The sequence below is a fragment of the Apium graveolens genome, chromosome 10, assembly GCF_009905375.1.
Source record: "Apium graveolens cultivar Ventura chromosome 10, ASM990537v1, whole genome shotgun sequence".
NCBI lineage: Eukaryota > Viridiplantae > Streptophyta > Magnoliopsida > Apiales > Apiaceae > Apium > Apium graveolens.
In genome coordinates, this window is record NC_133656.1 from 171,203,958 (window position 1) to 171,219,310 (window position 15,353).

General features: G+C 38.6%; 2 protein-coding genes across 5 annotated transcripts; one reads left to right on the forward strand and one right to left on the reverse strand.

The window, feature by feature from the left end:
- Positions 1-4,777: 4,777 nt before the first annotated feature.
- On the reverse strand, positions 4,778-8,968 carry LOC141689950 (uncharacterized protein At2g39920). 3 transcript variants are annotated; one of them, XM_074494482.1, is made up of 5 exons: positions 8,843-8,968; positions 8,148-8,279; positions 7,219-7,666; positions 6,332-6,532; positions 4,778-5,429 (listed from the first exon to the last, which is right to left on the reverse strand). In XM_074494482.1, the coding sequence occupies exons 2-5, from the start codon at positions 8,221-8,223 to the stop codon at positions 5,207-5,209; spliced, it is 948 nt and encodes a 315-aa protein (XP_074350583.1). In that variant the 5' UTR covers positions 8,224-8,279; positions 8,843-8,968; the 3' UTR covers positions 4,778-5,206. The 3 variants fall into 3 exon arrangements, with proteins under 3 accessions (XP_074350583.1, XP_074350582.1, XP_074350585.1); XM_074494481.1 differs by lacking the exon at positions 8,843-8,968 and adding an exon at positions 8,356-8,812; XM_074494484.1 differs by lacking the exon at positions 8,843-8,968 and having other exon boundaries at positions 4,778-5,424; positions 8,148-8,818.
- Positions 8,969-9,134: 166 nt separating this feature from the next.
- On the forward strand, positions 9,135-13,634 carry LOC141689949 (uncharacterized). 2 transcript variants are annotated; one of them, XM_074494480.1, is made up of 2 exons: positions 9,135-12,997; positions 13,077-13,634. In XM_074494480.1, exons 1-2 carry the CDS (start codon positions 12,905-12,907, stop codon positions 13,302-13,304), a joined length of 321 nt encoding a protein of 106 aa, XP_074350581.1. In that variant the 5' UTR covers positions 9,135-12,904; the 3' UTR covers positions 13,305-13,634. Both variants share the same exon structure in this region; 1 of them encodes a protein (XP_074350581.1).
- Positions 13,635-15,353: the final 1,719 nt, after the last annotated feature.

Below are 15,353 nucleotides of genomic sequence, written 5' to 3' on the forward strand. Positions count from 1 at the left end.
GTGAGTATACGAGTACCTTGTTTAATGAATTTTGTGCAAACAATGGTATAGTTAATGAGGTTACTCCACCATACACACCTGAGTCTAATGGGTGGCAGAACAAAAGAACATAACTTTTAAAGACATGATTAACAGTATGTTAATTAATTCTGGGTTGCCTAAGTACATATGGGGAGAGGACCTGAATACGGCTTTCCATATTCTGAATAGAGTCCCTCTGAAACATATGGACAAGACACCATATGAATTATGGAGAAAGCGTAGGACAAATTTGAGTTATCTTCGTGTGTGGGGGTGCCTTGCTAAGGTGCTTTTCCCTGAATACAAGAGAAAGAAACTGGGTCTGAAAACTGTTGATTGTATCTTTCTGGGCTATCTTGAAACCACAACTGCTATGAGATTTTTAGTATTAAAATCTGACATAGATGGTATTATGGCGAATACGATAGTTGAGTTTCGTGATGCAACTTTCTTTGAGGAAGTATTCCCAATGAAGTCTAGTATATCTTTGGGTAGTTCTGAGGATGATCCCACTCACACATCGACTTCTATTTCTGATCATGTGAAAAAGATGACAAATGTGGGGGTGGATCCTGGTAGTAGCTCTACTCCTAACAAAGTAGAGGAACCTAGAAGGAGTAAGCGTGCAAAGGTAGTCAAGGACTTTGGAAGTGACTTTATCACTTACAATGTCGAGGATGAGCCTTTAACTTTCCGTCAAGCCAAGGATTCTTCGGAGTCAAGGCATTGGAAAGGCGCTGTAAAGAGTGAAATTGACTCAATTGTTTCAAACGGAACATGGGAGTTAGTTGATCTTCCTCCAGGGTGTTCTACTATTGGATGTAAATGGATCTTCAAGAGGAAGCTAAACCCTGATGGCTCAATAAATAAGTACAAGGCTAGGCTAGTTGCTAAGGGCTTTAGGCAAAGGGAAGGCATTGATTATTTTGATACATATTCTCCAGTTGCCCGAATGACAACAATCAGAATGCTTATTGCATTGGCTTCTGTACATGGTCTTATCATCCATCAAATGGATGTAAAGACATCTTTTCTTCATGGTGACCTTGAAGAAGAGATTTATATGGATCAGCCTGAGGGATTTGTTGCTTCTGGTAATGAGAGGAAAGTATGTAGACTAGTCAAGTCCATCTATGGCCTTAAACAAGCACCTATAGACTGGCATAAAATGTTTGATGAAACTGTTTTAGACTTCGAATTTTTTAGTTAATGAAAGTGACAAGTGTGTCTACTATAAGGTTAGAGGTAATGATTGTGTGATCGTGTGCTTGCATGTAAATGATATCTTGTTGTTTGGAACCAATATTGAGATTATTAACGAGACAAAGAGTTTCGTGAAGATGCACTTTGAGATGAAGGATATGGATGAAGCTAGTGTGATTCTTGGGATCAAGTTGACTCAGTCAACTGATGGAATAATTTTGTCACAGTCTCATTATATAGAGAAATCTATACTTGAGAAGTACGGTTATTCAAATTGTAGAATCGCTAGTACACCATATGATTCAAAAGTTGCCTTAGTCAAGAATAGTTCAGGAGTTCCTGTGTCTCAGTTAAGATATTCTCATATTATTGGGAGTTTGCAATATCTTGCTAATGTGATTAGGCCAGATATTTCTTATTCTGTATCTAGGTTGGCTAGATATACAAGCTTTCCAAACAAGACTCATTGGGAGGCACTGGATAGAGTTCTTAGATATCTGAAGGGAACTATTTCCCTTGGCTTGCATTACCGGAGATTTCCGGGGGTACTCGAGGGGTACAGTGATGCAAGTTGGATAGCTAAGAAATCTGGTTCCAATGGAGTGACTGGATATGTGTTTACCCTTGCGGGTGGAGCAGTGTCCTGAAAGTCTTCTAGACAGACTTTGATTACTCGGTCTACTTTTGAGGCTGAGTTGTGTGCACTTGATGCCACGGGGACGGAGGCTGAATGGTTACATGGACTCATGAGTATGTTACCTGTAGTAAGCAAGCCGCTTCCTGCCATTTCTATTCATTGTGATAGCCGTACAACAATCGACAAAGTCAGAAGTGTAAAATATAATGCTAAAACAAAGAGACACATCCAAGTTAGACTAAAGTCTATAAGGGGTCTTGTGTCTGATAGGATTATTGCTATAGAGTTCATACGAACTCAGGATAATATAGCTGATCCGCTGACTAAAGGGATTGAGCATGTTATAGTCCTTAAGTCGAGGTTGGGGATGGGACTGGTAACCCATCATAATTCATCAACAGCGGGAACCCAATACACCTGAGAGGAGATCCCTCGAAGTGTATTCAATGTGATAATAACAAGTTGTAAGGATGAATTGGTAGTACCTCTACCATATACATTTAGATACTTATGTATCTGAGTCTATTCCCTATAAACCTTAAGAGGTACTTGAACTGCTAGTTAGCAAGAGTTATTTGAACTCTGAATGGGGTCAAGTCGTTTGACGAGATGATAGCAGTACATCTCTGGAGATGCCCAGTTAAGCGAATGTAATTGTGTGGTCGCAATTAGAGGAAAGGGTTATTCCTCGAAACATTCAACGAACAGGATCGAGACATGACCATTAACGTCTCAAAGCCGTAGATTGGCACCATAGCCTTTGACTTGTCGTCGTCTATGGAGTGTGGTTACACCCAACGGATAAAGATTCAAGGTGAAACATTCCATCTGTATCCGGTAGCCATCGAAGTAGAGGACTTAGGAGGGTTCAAACCCGGGAGGGTACCGAATCTGAAAAGCAAGTCATGATAAAATCTGGTATGTAATTTAATTATGGATTTGTGGGGGATTGTTAGAAAATGGAAAGTTTGAGGCATATTTTATATATGTTCTTGATATGATTTCCGGGAACTAACACTTGGAGGTTGTTACTTGACATGATGACTTAAACTTTCATATTTAGATCTAAGATATTTTCTTAGTGTAATTCATGAATATATTGAGACAAAGTTACTTGTTTGAAATGGGTTATGGGGATTTTGTCCCACATTGATATTGTAAAATAAATATATTGAGTTTATATAGCATCTTGTGTTAGTGTTGTTTACAACTACTAGCATAAGTGGAATGCTTGTGTGGCCTAGTGCTAGTGGGAACTCTTATATTTTTTTTTCTATTACAAGTTTAATTATTTATATTGATTATTTAATTATTAATATAAAATATATTGAGTAAGGATTATTTTATCATACTCTGAATATATTTTATAATATTAATATTAAGTAATCTGGATATAATATAAATAATAAGGAAAACCCATTTTGTTTACTTTTTCTGTTTTGTTACTTGGTGTACCACATCGAGTAAAATAGAAGAAGAGTAACTTGAGATGCCTATATATTGAGAGGTACACTTGAGATATAAATGACACAAGTATCGGTGCCTACCTCGCAAACATATATGAGTTGCATAGGTTTTTTGGGCAAACTGAGGTGCGAGTCGCCGTTGATCATTGTTGGTTCTGTGGCCAGATTGATCTGTTGTTGTTTTATCCTGAAAGCGATATTGCTGCATTCCATCACAGCTTAAGTGGGGGGCAATAATCTCTTCAAGAACAGTCAAGTCCTCTTGAAGGGTTTGGCGACTCAGCTGTTGTGTTCTTCTTCTTATCAGAATTTGGAAAGCGATAAGAGATAAGTTTTCTTTACTTTCTTTGTCAATTACAGTCTTTATAGTTTGTTATTGCCTTCGTGTTTTATTTCGTTAGTTGGTTATTTGCCATGTTCTTGTTATTACAGTAAAACCTCTGTAAATTAATACTCGATTAATTAATAATCTCTCTAAATTAATAATTGTGTCCGGTCCCGACTTGGGCCAGTTCAAAAAATGATCAATTTCGATAAGATAATAAGATAATAATTTTTTTGAAAACCCTGTATAAAAATATGGTCCCAATAAAACTATAAATTAATAATTCCCTTATATTCATAAAAATATAGCTATTACATCTTTGTAAAATATGATTCAATTGTAGTTTGCTTTTTCATATAATTTAAATCAACATGAAGCTCATCCCTAATCTTCCTTATTGCATCCAAAAGCTCGGGTGTGGTGCTTTCATGTTGCATCAAAAAGTTATTAAGCATTTTTGATGCCTTGAGTGCTTCTTTACGTGTAACCGGCTCCAACGGTGTTGTATCGTCTTCAAGATCATCTTCAACACTATTTTCAAGGATGGTGTTTGCAATCTCTTCTATACTCTGGACCTCGGAACATGATTCATTTTCACCCGGATAATCTAAGAAGTTATTAACATCCATTTTATTACGATAACCAAGATCCTTAATCATCACCTCAAGTTCATGAATGTATTCTTCCGGAGTTGTATGTTCATTTAAATTGCTCGAAACTTCATCTATGGAACGAATTTTGCAATGTTGAAAGCACCTTGCTATTGACTCTTGTTTAATTGAATTAAGTATAAAATATAAATTGTACAATTCATTTTATTTAAATTTATGTGAATAAAAATTTAATCAAAAGTTAATTTTGTTTGCTACCGAAAATTCTCTATAAATTAATAATTATTAATTTATCGATTAATTAATACCTCTCTAAATTAATAGAATTCTCCGGTCCCAACTATATTAATTTATAGAGGTTTTACTATATATATATAACTGCCCATTGTTGCTGTGTAGTTAGAATTATACCCAACACAAACTGCAGAAGCCACCAATGTTATAAAAAAAGGCTCTTGTTCAACCTGTGCCTGATCTGGCAATGATGGATAGTCTTATGTCATAACTAGTGAAATGGTATACAAATAGAACATTTTATTTAAACAATTTCAGATCATAAACTAAAACTTGTACATGCTACAATAGAAGCATTAAAGAAATACGAATTTGGGACAGGCTCTGTACATGCTAAAGATATGTAACACCACACGGGAAAAATCTATTGACAGTGGATTGTAGGTTTAGAGTCAGAAGGACCAGTTGAACCAATAGTGTTAAACTGCTCTGCTAAACCCAGCAAGCAAATAAAATGGAGATCGCCATTAGGGTGTATGTAGGTTGACATGCTAAGCTCCAATGCTTCGTTCAAATTAAGATTAAATCATTTGCAGCATGAAGACTTCTAGCCAAGCCTTTGTACACAAGAATCATTTCATGTAGTATCCTTCCGACCAAAATGTTCTACCGTGTTTACACCCCAGAAATATTATTTGCTATGATAGTATCATTCCCACCTAAATGATCTACTGTTGTGTTTTCCTGCGTAATGTTCTGTGTTGAAATATATAGGATTTGGAATCTTAAAAACGCGTAATCCTAAAACAGGGCCAGTCAGAGCATCCATCTTGCTGCTAATTACTGCCCTGATCCGGAAGCCTTGTTGTTGCAATAGATTCCTTCGCCTGAAGATATAATCTTGGATATGCATTGGCATTTCTTCCTCTGATCTACATCAATCAGAATTTTTACAGTAGCTAGGAAATTTTGTACAATAAATAATACTGCATTCGGTATTGTATAAATAAGCTTCTAAATCGAAAAGGTATAAAATATTGCAATCTCTTGAAATTTGAGATGCCAACTAAACACTGGATACATTACAATGTTTTTTACCCTAAATTTTGGTATCACATATGGATATGGATGAGCAATTGGTCGGTGACCGAACTGAAATATCCGAAATCCGAATTACTATTTTTTTAAGGACCGAACCGGACAGAAATTGTAATTTGGACCGGACAAAAACCGAACCGGAATATTTCAGTCTGTTTGGTCCACAAAATCCAAAAAAAATAAAAGTTCTGCATTAGGATTATGAATTACAATTTTGTTGGTTGTATAAAAGTATAACAAATTTGCATAACTTTAACCTGTTAGAAATTTGAGATGCCAACTAAATACTGAATACATTACTATGTTTAATAGCCTAAATTTTGGCATCACATTTATAAATTCCGTCCACAACTTGCAGGGGATAATTTTCTATCTGGAGTTGGACTATTTTAATCCTCCCTCTTCTCTACAGTTTCAATATCTCCTCCATCCTCATTTCTGCACTCTCATCACTCTTCACCCTATGCTTCCTCACAAATTCTCATTTCTTCTATGTACAATCATAGAATTTAATAAGGCCATCACATGCTACTACATGCTACTACAGTGCCTCCGTAAGAATTACTAAAGTTTGTGTACAAGAGAAATGATATTGATTAGCACATGTTCGAAAGACGCTACAGTAGAAATTATTACACACTCAGTTGACATAATATAATAATTAGCATAGTGAGCGTGATCGAGTACTCTATTAAATGTCTACTACACACTCAGTAGAGGAATGGAGAAACGGTACCTCATTACTAGTGAAGACCAGTTACCACATCCTGCTGAAATGAGGTGCTCAAAGGCGGTGCTTCGCAGTTTTTCTGGTTTCCTAGAGAACAAAACTAATGGCCAACCACCAGCCTGAAGTTTCATATAAAGTTTCAAAAAGATAGATTTTTTCTGTTCTTTTGCCTCTTCAACATAATCATTGTAGATATATCCCCTGATACTGTTGCATAAGTTATGTCCATTTTTATCAGGAAAATCGTTAGTTCAAAAAACACCACTGAAACAAAAATCTAGCAACCATATATCTCTCTGTTCTGTAAGATACATGTGCATCAGTATTCTAGATGAATAGATCAAATACACATCCAGATAGTAAGTGGGCATTAGTCAAGTAGTCATCATTTCATTATAAATATGTGCTTATACCTAAAAACATTTATTCTCTAATCCTAAATAAGAAATATATTTCGTATAAAAACTTCCCCACAAAAAGATATCATGTAATGAAAAAAAACCCGCTGGAAAGAAGAAGAATGAAAGGGATGACCAAAAGGTGAAGGGTAAAAGGAAATCAAGGGAACTAGGTCTGAAGTGCGGAAATGGCACCTTACAGGATGGCTGTTCTTCCACTTTTCGTACTTGTATATAATTAGAACAGGATACCATAGAGATGAAACATTAAAAGGAAGACCTTCATGAGAAAGTACTATTATCGTACAACTTTTACATGATTCTTGACGGGTTTTAATTAAGGCGGAGTATAAATCAAGTTCAACTATAACCTTAAGACTCTAACTAAATAAACACTTCTAACACAACTGGTGATATGTGAGATAAGCCAACAGATAAGTACAAACTTAGGAAAGACGTATGAGCTTAACTGTAGTGATGGCAGAAGCAAATTACCCGGGCAGTAAGGGACTGAAATAATGAGAATATATTGGAACGAAGTCATCTATGTCCATTAACACCACATCAAGAACATCAGCAAGTGGTTTGATATTGTTTAAATAATTCTCAGCCAACAAAGAAGTTGTCTCTAAATCTCTCATGTATTGACCTTGTTCGATGTACTTAATTGCAACATCCCTACAAAATGAAGGAACAGAACGTGCATCCAAGCTGTTGAACTCTGCATTCAGAGCAAAAATCTTGCAATCACTATAATCATCAACAGGATTCGACGACTTAAATGCTCCGGCACTCTTAGTTTGGCATGACTGTAACATTACAGTTAAAGAAATAAGCACTATCATGAGTACAGCCCCAAGTGATACAAGCCCAGCCACTAAGATTGTTGCAGCACAAGACGTCATATATATTCCTGATTCTACTGCATAATCGCTACTGATATCTGCACAATTCCAAAATCAAGTGGTAAAATATGCATATAAAAGCCCTTAAAAATGATTCTGTGCTCTAACAAAAAGACTCGATCAGTCCAAAATATAGTTGACGAAATAAGAGGACTCATTTTGTCCAACATACATAGTTCACCCTCTGTATTTACAGGATTTCCCATTTATATTACACAATATGACAGTTACCTTGCAATTATAATTAGTTGAATTAGTTGTAAAAGCCAAAAAGATCACATTGTTAAGGGTTCACTCAGGTAATCCTTGGTTTAAAAAGCATATAGGGACCTTGAGTTGATAAATCTTACAAAATCCCTTTGACATAATTCACTGTGCCACACAACTGAACAAAAACTCGAAAAAACTAAAAGACACTGCAAATATACTCCAACTAGGCCAACGACATATCAATTTCAGCTCTTTTACAGTTTTGCAATTACAGCAAGAATTTTGTAAAGAAATACATAAAACAAGTACCTGTATCGGAATCTACACTACTTGAAAGGCTTTGAGCAGAGTACTGCCTCTCCATCTGCTGGTCGTAAACCGACATTATAATCCTTCTAATAAGCAGATCCGCAAAGTATTATGTGAATGATATAATGCCACCTACAAACAGGAACAATCAACTTGCTTCAACTTTATCATTTCTATTGAATTGTTGACTATATCATATATTTATTACCAGCAAGTCAAAGATTATCCGATTAGCCTAAACCTTGATCACCACGATATAGACTTAGCAGTGTCTAACATCATGTTTAAACATGGTTTTAAGTGAGTCCAGCAGAATTTAAATTTGACCCGTGTCATGGTGTAGAAAGTTCTGAACACCTGAAGCAACTAAATTACTTAAACATGCAAAATTATAATTACAAGAATTCTGATATTATTAGGCACGTAAATTTAGTTTATTTTTAATCTTCAAATCAAAGATTGTATATTACTGAGAAAATTAAACGATAGGGTAGCAGTGTTAATAAAAGTAACAGTGGAAATGTCTAAATCAGATAAGAAACAAAAGCAGAGTTATGAAAGTCCCACACACAATCTTATTATAACTAATCAAAACTGAAACGCAATTGACTAAAAATGAAACACGTAAACTCATTTGAACAAACTTTCATATCCTTTACATTATTAATACATGAGAGAGAGAGAGATGAGTTCACCTCAGAAGAACAGCATTTCTTGATGTGTAACATTATTAGTTGATCTGTGGTAAGGACTGATGTGTCGTTCATCAAAAGAGGATAAGTTATTAGGTCCTACTAACGTGTGATAACTCCCAGTGGCAGGGCCGCTCCTTCAACGCCGTGTCTGGATCCTTCGCCGCTGTGGGGTGTAGCTGTGGTGGGGTTCCTACAAAACAACACCGGAAGGGGGGTTTGAGTCCCGCGGCGCCTCCGGTGTAAGAGTAAGAACTCGCTTTTGGGGAAGATAAAGATATATATGAATGCAGGGTGGCTGTGTGTGTATATGAGTGTGAGAGTGTGATTAACCTCAAAACCTTACCTTCTTGCGCTATTTATAGCTCAAGGATAGGGTTTTGGGGTTGGTACCTTTAAATCGTAGCCATCGGTTCTAGGAGCGGAGGCCACCTGGTTGGAGTGGATGTTTTACACGTGTCAGCGCGGGACTGGTCGAGGAATGTTCTGAGCATCATCTGACACGTGACTTGATTATTCCCATGATTGATGTGTGACAGTTGTCTCTGTCGTGTGCTTGGGCCAGTGCCTCACGTGCTGGGATTTCTCAAGGTTGGGCTTGCGGGACTGGGCCAGTCAGGACTGGCAGTGCGCCGGACTAGACCGAATTAGGAGTCCAGGACTAGTCCTTCCAGGAGCTATATGGAGTTAGGAGTCCAGGACTAAACCTTGTAAGAGTTATATGTACTATCATGTGCCCCCCACTCCCTTATGCAGATTTTCTGGATGGAGGAGTAAATTTGGGCTTGTTTGATGAATTTGAGCTTTTGATTGGTGTCTTTAGAAGAATTTGAGCTTTCATTTCCCCCCAGTCCGGATTGTGTTGAGTTCGGCCAACCACGACTAAGGTTTGTTGTTCTTATAAGAATTTGAGCTTTCCTTACCCCCTAGTCCGGATTGGGTTGAGCTCGGCCAATCAGGAGTAAGGTTTGTTGTTCTTAGAAGAATTTGAGCTTTCTTTGCCCCCCCAGTCCAGATTGGGCTGAGTTCGGCCAATCAGGACTAAGGTTGGTTGTTCTTAGAAGAATTTGAGCTTTCCTTGCTCCCCAGTCCGGGTTGCGCTGAGTTCGGCCAATCAGGACTAAGGTTTGTTGTTCTTAGAAGAATTTGAGCTTTACTTGCCCCCCAGTCCGGATTGGGTTGAGTTCGGCCAATCAGGACTAAGGTTGGTTGTCTTTAGAAGAATTTGAGTTTTCTTTGCCCCGCAGTCCGGCTTGCGCTGAGTTCGGCCAATCAGGAGTAAGGTTTGTTGTTCTTAGAAGAATTTGAGTTTTCCTTGCTCCAGTTTGGATTGGGCTGAGTTCGGCCAATCAGGACTAAGGTTGGTTGTTCTTAGAAGAATTTGAGTTTTCCTTGTCCCCCAGTCCGGATTGCGTTGCGTTCAGCCATTCCGGACTAAAGTTTGTTGTCTTTAGAAGAATTTGTGTTTTTCTTGCCTCCCAATCCGGGTTGCGTGGGGTTCAGCCAATCCGGACTAAAGTTTATTGTCTTTAGAAGGATTTGAGCTTGTTTTCTTTAGAAGAATTTGAGCTTTTTTTGTCCCCCAGTCCGGATTGCGTTGAGTTCAGCCATTCCGGACTAAAGTTTGTTGTCTTTAGAAGAATTTGAGCTTTTCTTGTCCCCCAGTCCGAATTGCGTTTGGTTCCGGCATCCAGACTTGGAAGTTGAAACGGTTTTGGGGATTTCCCCCCCCCAATGATTTAAATTTTAATAGCTGTAAGAATTGTGGATAGACGTGCCTCATTATTATCTGTATTAATTACTTTTTTGATGGACAATCCAGATTTTTCCACTTGCCGTGGGCTGTTAGGATTCACCGTGCCTATAAAAGGCACTCATCCCCCTTCTCTTTCTTTTTTACCTTCTCTTCTTTCTCTTGTCGCTTTTCTCTCCTTATTTTCTCTGAAGCTTTTCCGGCGTTTGTCCACGGGAGAACTTGAAGGTTTCTGTTCGTTGCTCGGTCGTCCCCAAATTCTCCATATTCCTTGTCTTTGTAAGTCTCTATTTCTTTCTTTGTTTCTTTCTTTTAGTTTGTTGTCCAACTGGGTTTTGTGTTTCTGCTATAGTGCTTGTGTGTTGTTGTATTTAGTCTTTGGTTGAATGCTTGTGTATATATCTGTATGTGTATTTGTTTTTGCCATACTTTGGTGTTTGATTTTGGTTAATGGTGTTTCTGGAATTAGGGTTTTTTGTTTGGGTCCGGACCTGGTTGCTTAGTCCGGACTGATATATTTTTTTTTGTAATTCGGTTTTTGATGTTTTTGTGTTATTGTGACCTTTGTGTCCGGGGTAATAGGCTAGTTTTAGGGTTTTGTAGTCCGGAGTGGTTACCCTGTTTTGGTGTTTGTTTTGGCTTTTAAGCTTCGGGTCTCCGGACTGTTTGCTTTTGACTTTAATTAAAATTGAACATAGGATAGTCCGAACCATGTAGCTTTGAAGATAAATAAATTATAGGGATTTAGACTAACATTTATCACTTATTTTAGGTTTATGGTCCGGACTAAAGCTCGTGCAAAGGCCTACATTACTTACTATATGGGGCCGTCTGGTTCATATTTAGAATCTTCTAGTGATTCTGAGTGGATTGAGATGGGGGAAAAAGCGTCCACCTCAGACTCCGAAGCTATAACCAAGCTTTCTGTAGCTAGGATTTCCTCTAGGAAGGTGTCTTGCACTCCGGAGGGCTTATGGGTTGACACCCCGGGTTACTTCATCACCAAGAGGGATGAGATAGAGAACAGCTTCTATTATAGAAGTATTAGGTCCGGGTATGCGAAACATCCTGATGCGGGTCCGGGGCCTTACAATAAGGAAGAACTCGACAGGAAGTTCGCGGATAGTATAGTGGCCAAGGAACACTATGAGTTGAACGATGAGTACGCTGTTTTAGATCATGCGGCGCAGGACTCGTCAGTCCGGGCTGCTTTTCAGTTGAACCGCCGGATTGAGTGGAGGTGGCCAGAGCCCGATGAGCAGATTTATCACAGATTGGCCGATGGATTCGTTCCTGTGTGGTTGGAGCATCTTCGCTCCGGATGGAATCCACATTGGCATCTCTTTTTGAAGCATCTCTGTAAGTATAAGTACAAGATGTCTCCCATGCAGATAACTCCCAATGGGATAAAATGGATGTCCTGGTTCATTGATTCCTGCAACCAGTTTAAAGTGCAGCCCACCTTTAAGTTATGGCATCATATTTTCCACCTGGTCCGGTCCATCCAGATGCCTCTGTATGAGATTCGGTTCCGGGCTCCGGAGTGTGGTTATGGTGGATCTTACAGGCCCGTGATTCAACAGTCCTCTTTAAAGCACTGGAATGGGGAGTTGATTATGCTTAGGGGTTTAGATTTATATTACCTTCCCCATATTGCTGCTGAGGGAGTTCGAACTCGGTTCCGTAGGGATGTTCTTTGGGGAGATGCAATCCGGATGATTTTTGCTTTTTGTGAATGTTTGGGTTTCCAGATGACCCGTGATACTTTCATGATTCACAGGACTATGCATAGGCTAGGCTGTAAGCTATTATGTGTTTTATTTTGTTGTGGTTCTTTGTAGTTTTTTTACTAGTGTTTTTTGCTTTGTTTTCTAGCAGGCTTACCACATTATAATCCGGATATGTCTTCTTCGGCATACAGTGAAGCACTTAAGGGTTTGGGAAAAGCTTTCAAGCTACCGAAGAAAGCTGCTGTGGGTGGGTCTGGATCCAATACTTCTGCAGAGGAGGGATCCTAGAGCAATGATGTGTCAAGGCCGGAGGTTGATGTGACTGAGAATGCTCTGGAGCAGGCTGTTGAGCCTGAGGTTGGTGATGAATTCGAGAATCTTGAAGATCTCGAGCCTCTCGGGGAGGTTCCTGATGTTGAATCTGGACGGAAGAAGAAGAGGATCCGGACTCTGGGGTCGAAACCTCCCCGGGGTCAAAACTTTGATTATGGTTCTGGGTCCAGGGTGGATAAGGGGAAAGAAATAGATACCGAGAGTCCGGAGGCCGGGAGTCCGGAGCTAGAAGTTAAGGTTGCACGTTTCATGGCTGGGATTCACACTCAGGATGAGTGGAGGAGGATGAACCAGTCCGGATTCGATGCAACTATGAAGGAATGTTCCCGGATCTGGGGTCAGGTACATTGTTTTTATGTTCTTGTTTTTCTTCTGTTCCTTTGCCTTACTGTAATTTTCTAAGTATCTCTATTAATTGCAGCTTGGTGGCTATATGGTCGGATCTGCTTCTCTGGCCTATAATGAGCTTAAGGATGCCCGGACTGCTATTTCTGATAAGGGTGCTGAGATCAGTAATCTGAGGGATCAAATTGTTGTGAAGGATACTTCTCTGTCCGGACTGAACAAGAACATTACCGATGTCACTACCCGGGCTGAGAATGCTGAAAATGAGGTTTCAGATCTAAAATCCGAACTAGCTGAGCTCTGAAGGCAGATGTCTGCTGTGAGGTCCGAAGCTAAAGTTATTGAAGAGTTCAAGAGATCTGAGGATTATGATAAGGCCATTGCCAATGCTGGTGCTCCGGAGGTTGGTCGTTGCTGGTTGGTTGCGGAGAGACGCATTAAGACCAATCTGGAGGCCGATTGGGATAGCTTTGTTCAGGAGTTTATAAAGGCGAAGGAGGATATAGAGCTTGGATTGGGGGAGCCGGAGCCTTTCGATGGTCCTTGCCCCAGTTTCTTGCCTCCAAATGCTCTGGAGTCTTGATTTTCTTTGAACTGTAATTTGATTTTTGCTTTAAGACCTTTGGTACTTCGTTGTTTGTAATATTTGTACACTGCTCCGGGCTTATTCTAGTGCGGTTAGTTTTTTTAATGTTTGCGTTTGTTGCTGCTATTTTGCTTTTCTATTATAGTTTTTTTTTCCTTAGAAATTTTTTCTAAGTTGTAGTTTTGCTCTAGTCCCGGACTCATATCTAGTCCCGACTAGTGGTTGTTTATTTAGCTTAGAAAATTAATTCTAAGTAAAAATGGTTGCTCTGGTCCTGACTAATTGATTGTCCGGACTAGTGGTTAGGTTTTTTACTTAGAAAAATAATTCTAAGTAAAAATGGTTGCTCTAGTCCTAACTAATAGCTTGTCCGGACTAGTGGTTAGGTTTTTTACTTAGAAAAATAATTCTAAGTAAAAATGGTTGCTCTAGTCCTGACTAATAGCTTGTCCGGACTAGTGGTTAGGTTTTTTACTAAGAAAAATAATTCTAAGTAAAAATGGTTGCTCTAATCCTGACTAATAGCTTGTCCGGACTAGTGGTTAGGGTTTTTACTTAAAAAAATAATTCTAAGTAAAATGGTTGCTCTAGTCCTTACTAATAGCTTGTACAGACTAGTGGTTAGCTTTTTGCTTAAGTAAATAATTCTAAGTAAAAATGGTTGCTCTAGTCCTGACTAATTTCTTGTCCGGACTAGTGATTAGGTTTTTTACTTAGAAAAATAATTCTAAGTAAAGATGGTTGCTCTAGTCCTGACTAATAGCTTGTACGGACTAGTGCTTAGGTTTTTCACTTATAAAAATAATTCTAAGTAAAGATGGTTGCTCTAGTCCTGCCTAATAGCTTGTCTGGACTAGTGGTTAGGTTTTTTACTTAGAAAAATAATTTTAAGTAAAAATGGTTGCTCTAGTCTTGACTAATTTCTTGTCCGGACTAGTGGTTAGCTTTTTTATTTGGAAAAATAATTCTATGTAAAAATGGTTGCTCTAGTCCTGACTAATAGCTTGTCCGGACTAGTGGTTAGGTTTTTTACTTAGAAAATAATTCTAAGCAAAAATGGTTGCTCTAGTCCTGACTAATAGCTTGTCCGGACTAGTGGTTAAGTTTTCAGTTAGAAAAATAATTCGAAGTAAAAATGGTTGCTCTAGTCCTGACTAATAGCTTGTCCGGACTAGTGGTTAGCTTTGATAAATGTAAAGAGAAAATGTTTTTTCATTAATCATTCAAACAAAATATATAGGAAAAACAAGTTGGTTGCTTGCCATATTGGCTACAGGATTTTGGTTGCTTTGTTTGTTCTCCTATTGGTAGAATTTTCTTAGCCTTAGGCCATGCCAAGTATTTGGGACTTCTGAGCCATCCATGTTCAGGAGTTTGTAGGTTCCTAGCCTCAGGACTTCTTTGACCTTGTATGATCCTTCCCATTTGGGCATTAGCTTTCCAGTGTTTGTGGGATCTGATGCTTCTGTGTCTCTAAGGACTAAGTCTCCAACTTGGAAGTTTTTAACTCTGGACTTCTTACTGAAGTGCTCTCTTGTTTTCTCCTTGTATTTTTCCATCATTTCTACAGCTTGGTCCCAAACCTCATCAATTAGCTCCATGTTTGTTCTTAGTCCTTATTCATTTGCTTCTTCTTCAAAGTTTATTGCTCTATGAGAAGGAGATCCCACTTCAATAGGAAGCATTGCTTATGTGCCATAAGCTAGTTTGAATGGAGTTTCTCCAGTGCTTGTCCTGGGTCTTGTCCTGTAGGAACATAGTATGCTT

What these genes read in the sequence shown, in the direction of transcription:
- LOC141689950 (XM_074494482.1), bottom strand. Translation starts at nt 8,223, where the DNA reads ATGTCGGTTTACGACCAGCAGATGGAGAGGCAGTACTCTGCTCAAAGC. An exon ending in TAGTGTAGATTCCGATACAG is followed by an intron (nt 7,667 to 8,147) that starts GTACTTGTTTTA and finishes GGAATTGTGCAG; the next exon opens with ATATCAGTAGCGATTATGCA. An exon ending in TGGTCTTCACTAGTAATGAG is followed by an intron (nt 5,430 to 6,331) that starts GTACCGTTTCTC and finishes TGATTGATGTAG; the next exon opens with ATCAGAGGAAGAAATGCCAA.
- LOC141689949 (XM_074494480.1), top strand. Translation starts at nt 12,905, where the DNA reads ATGGCTGGGATTCACACTCAGGATGAGTGGAGGAGGATGAACCAGTCC. An exon ending in GTTCCCGGATCTGGGGTCAG is followed by an intron (nt 12,998 to 13,076) that starts GTACATTGTTTT and finishes TATTAATTGCAG; the next exon opens with CTTGGTGGCTATATGGTCGG.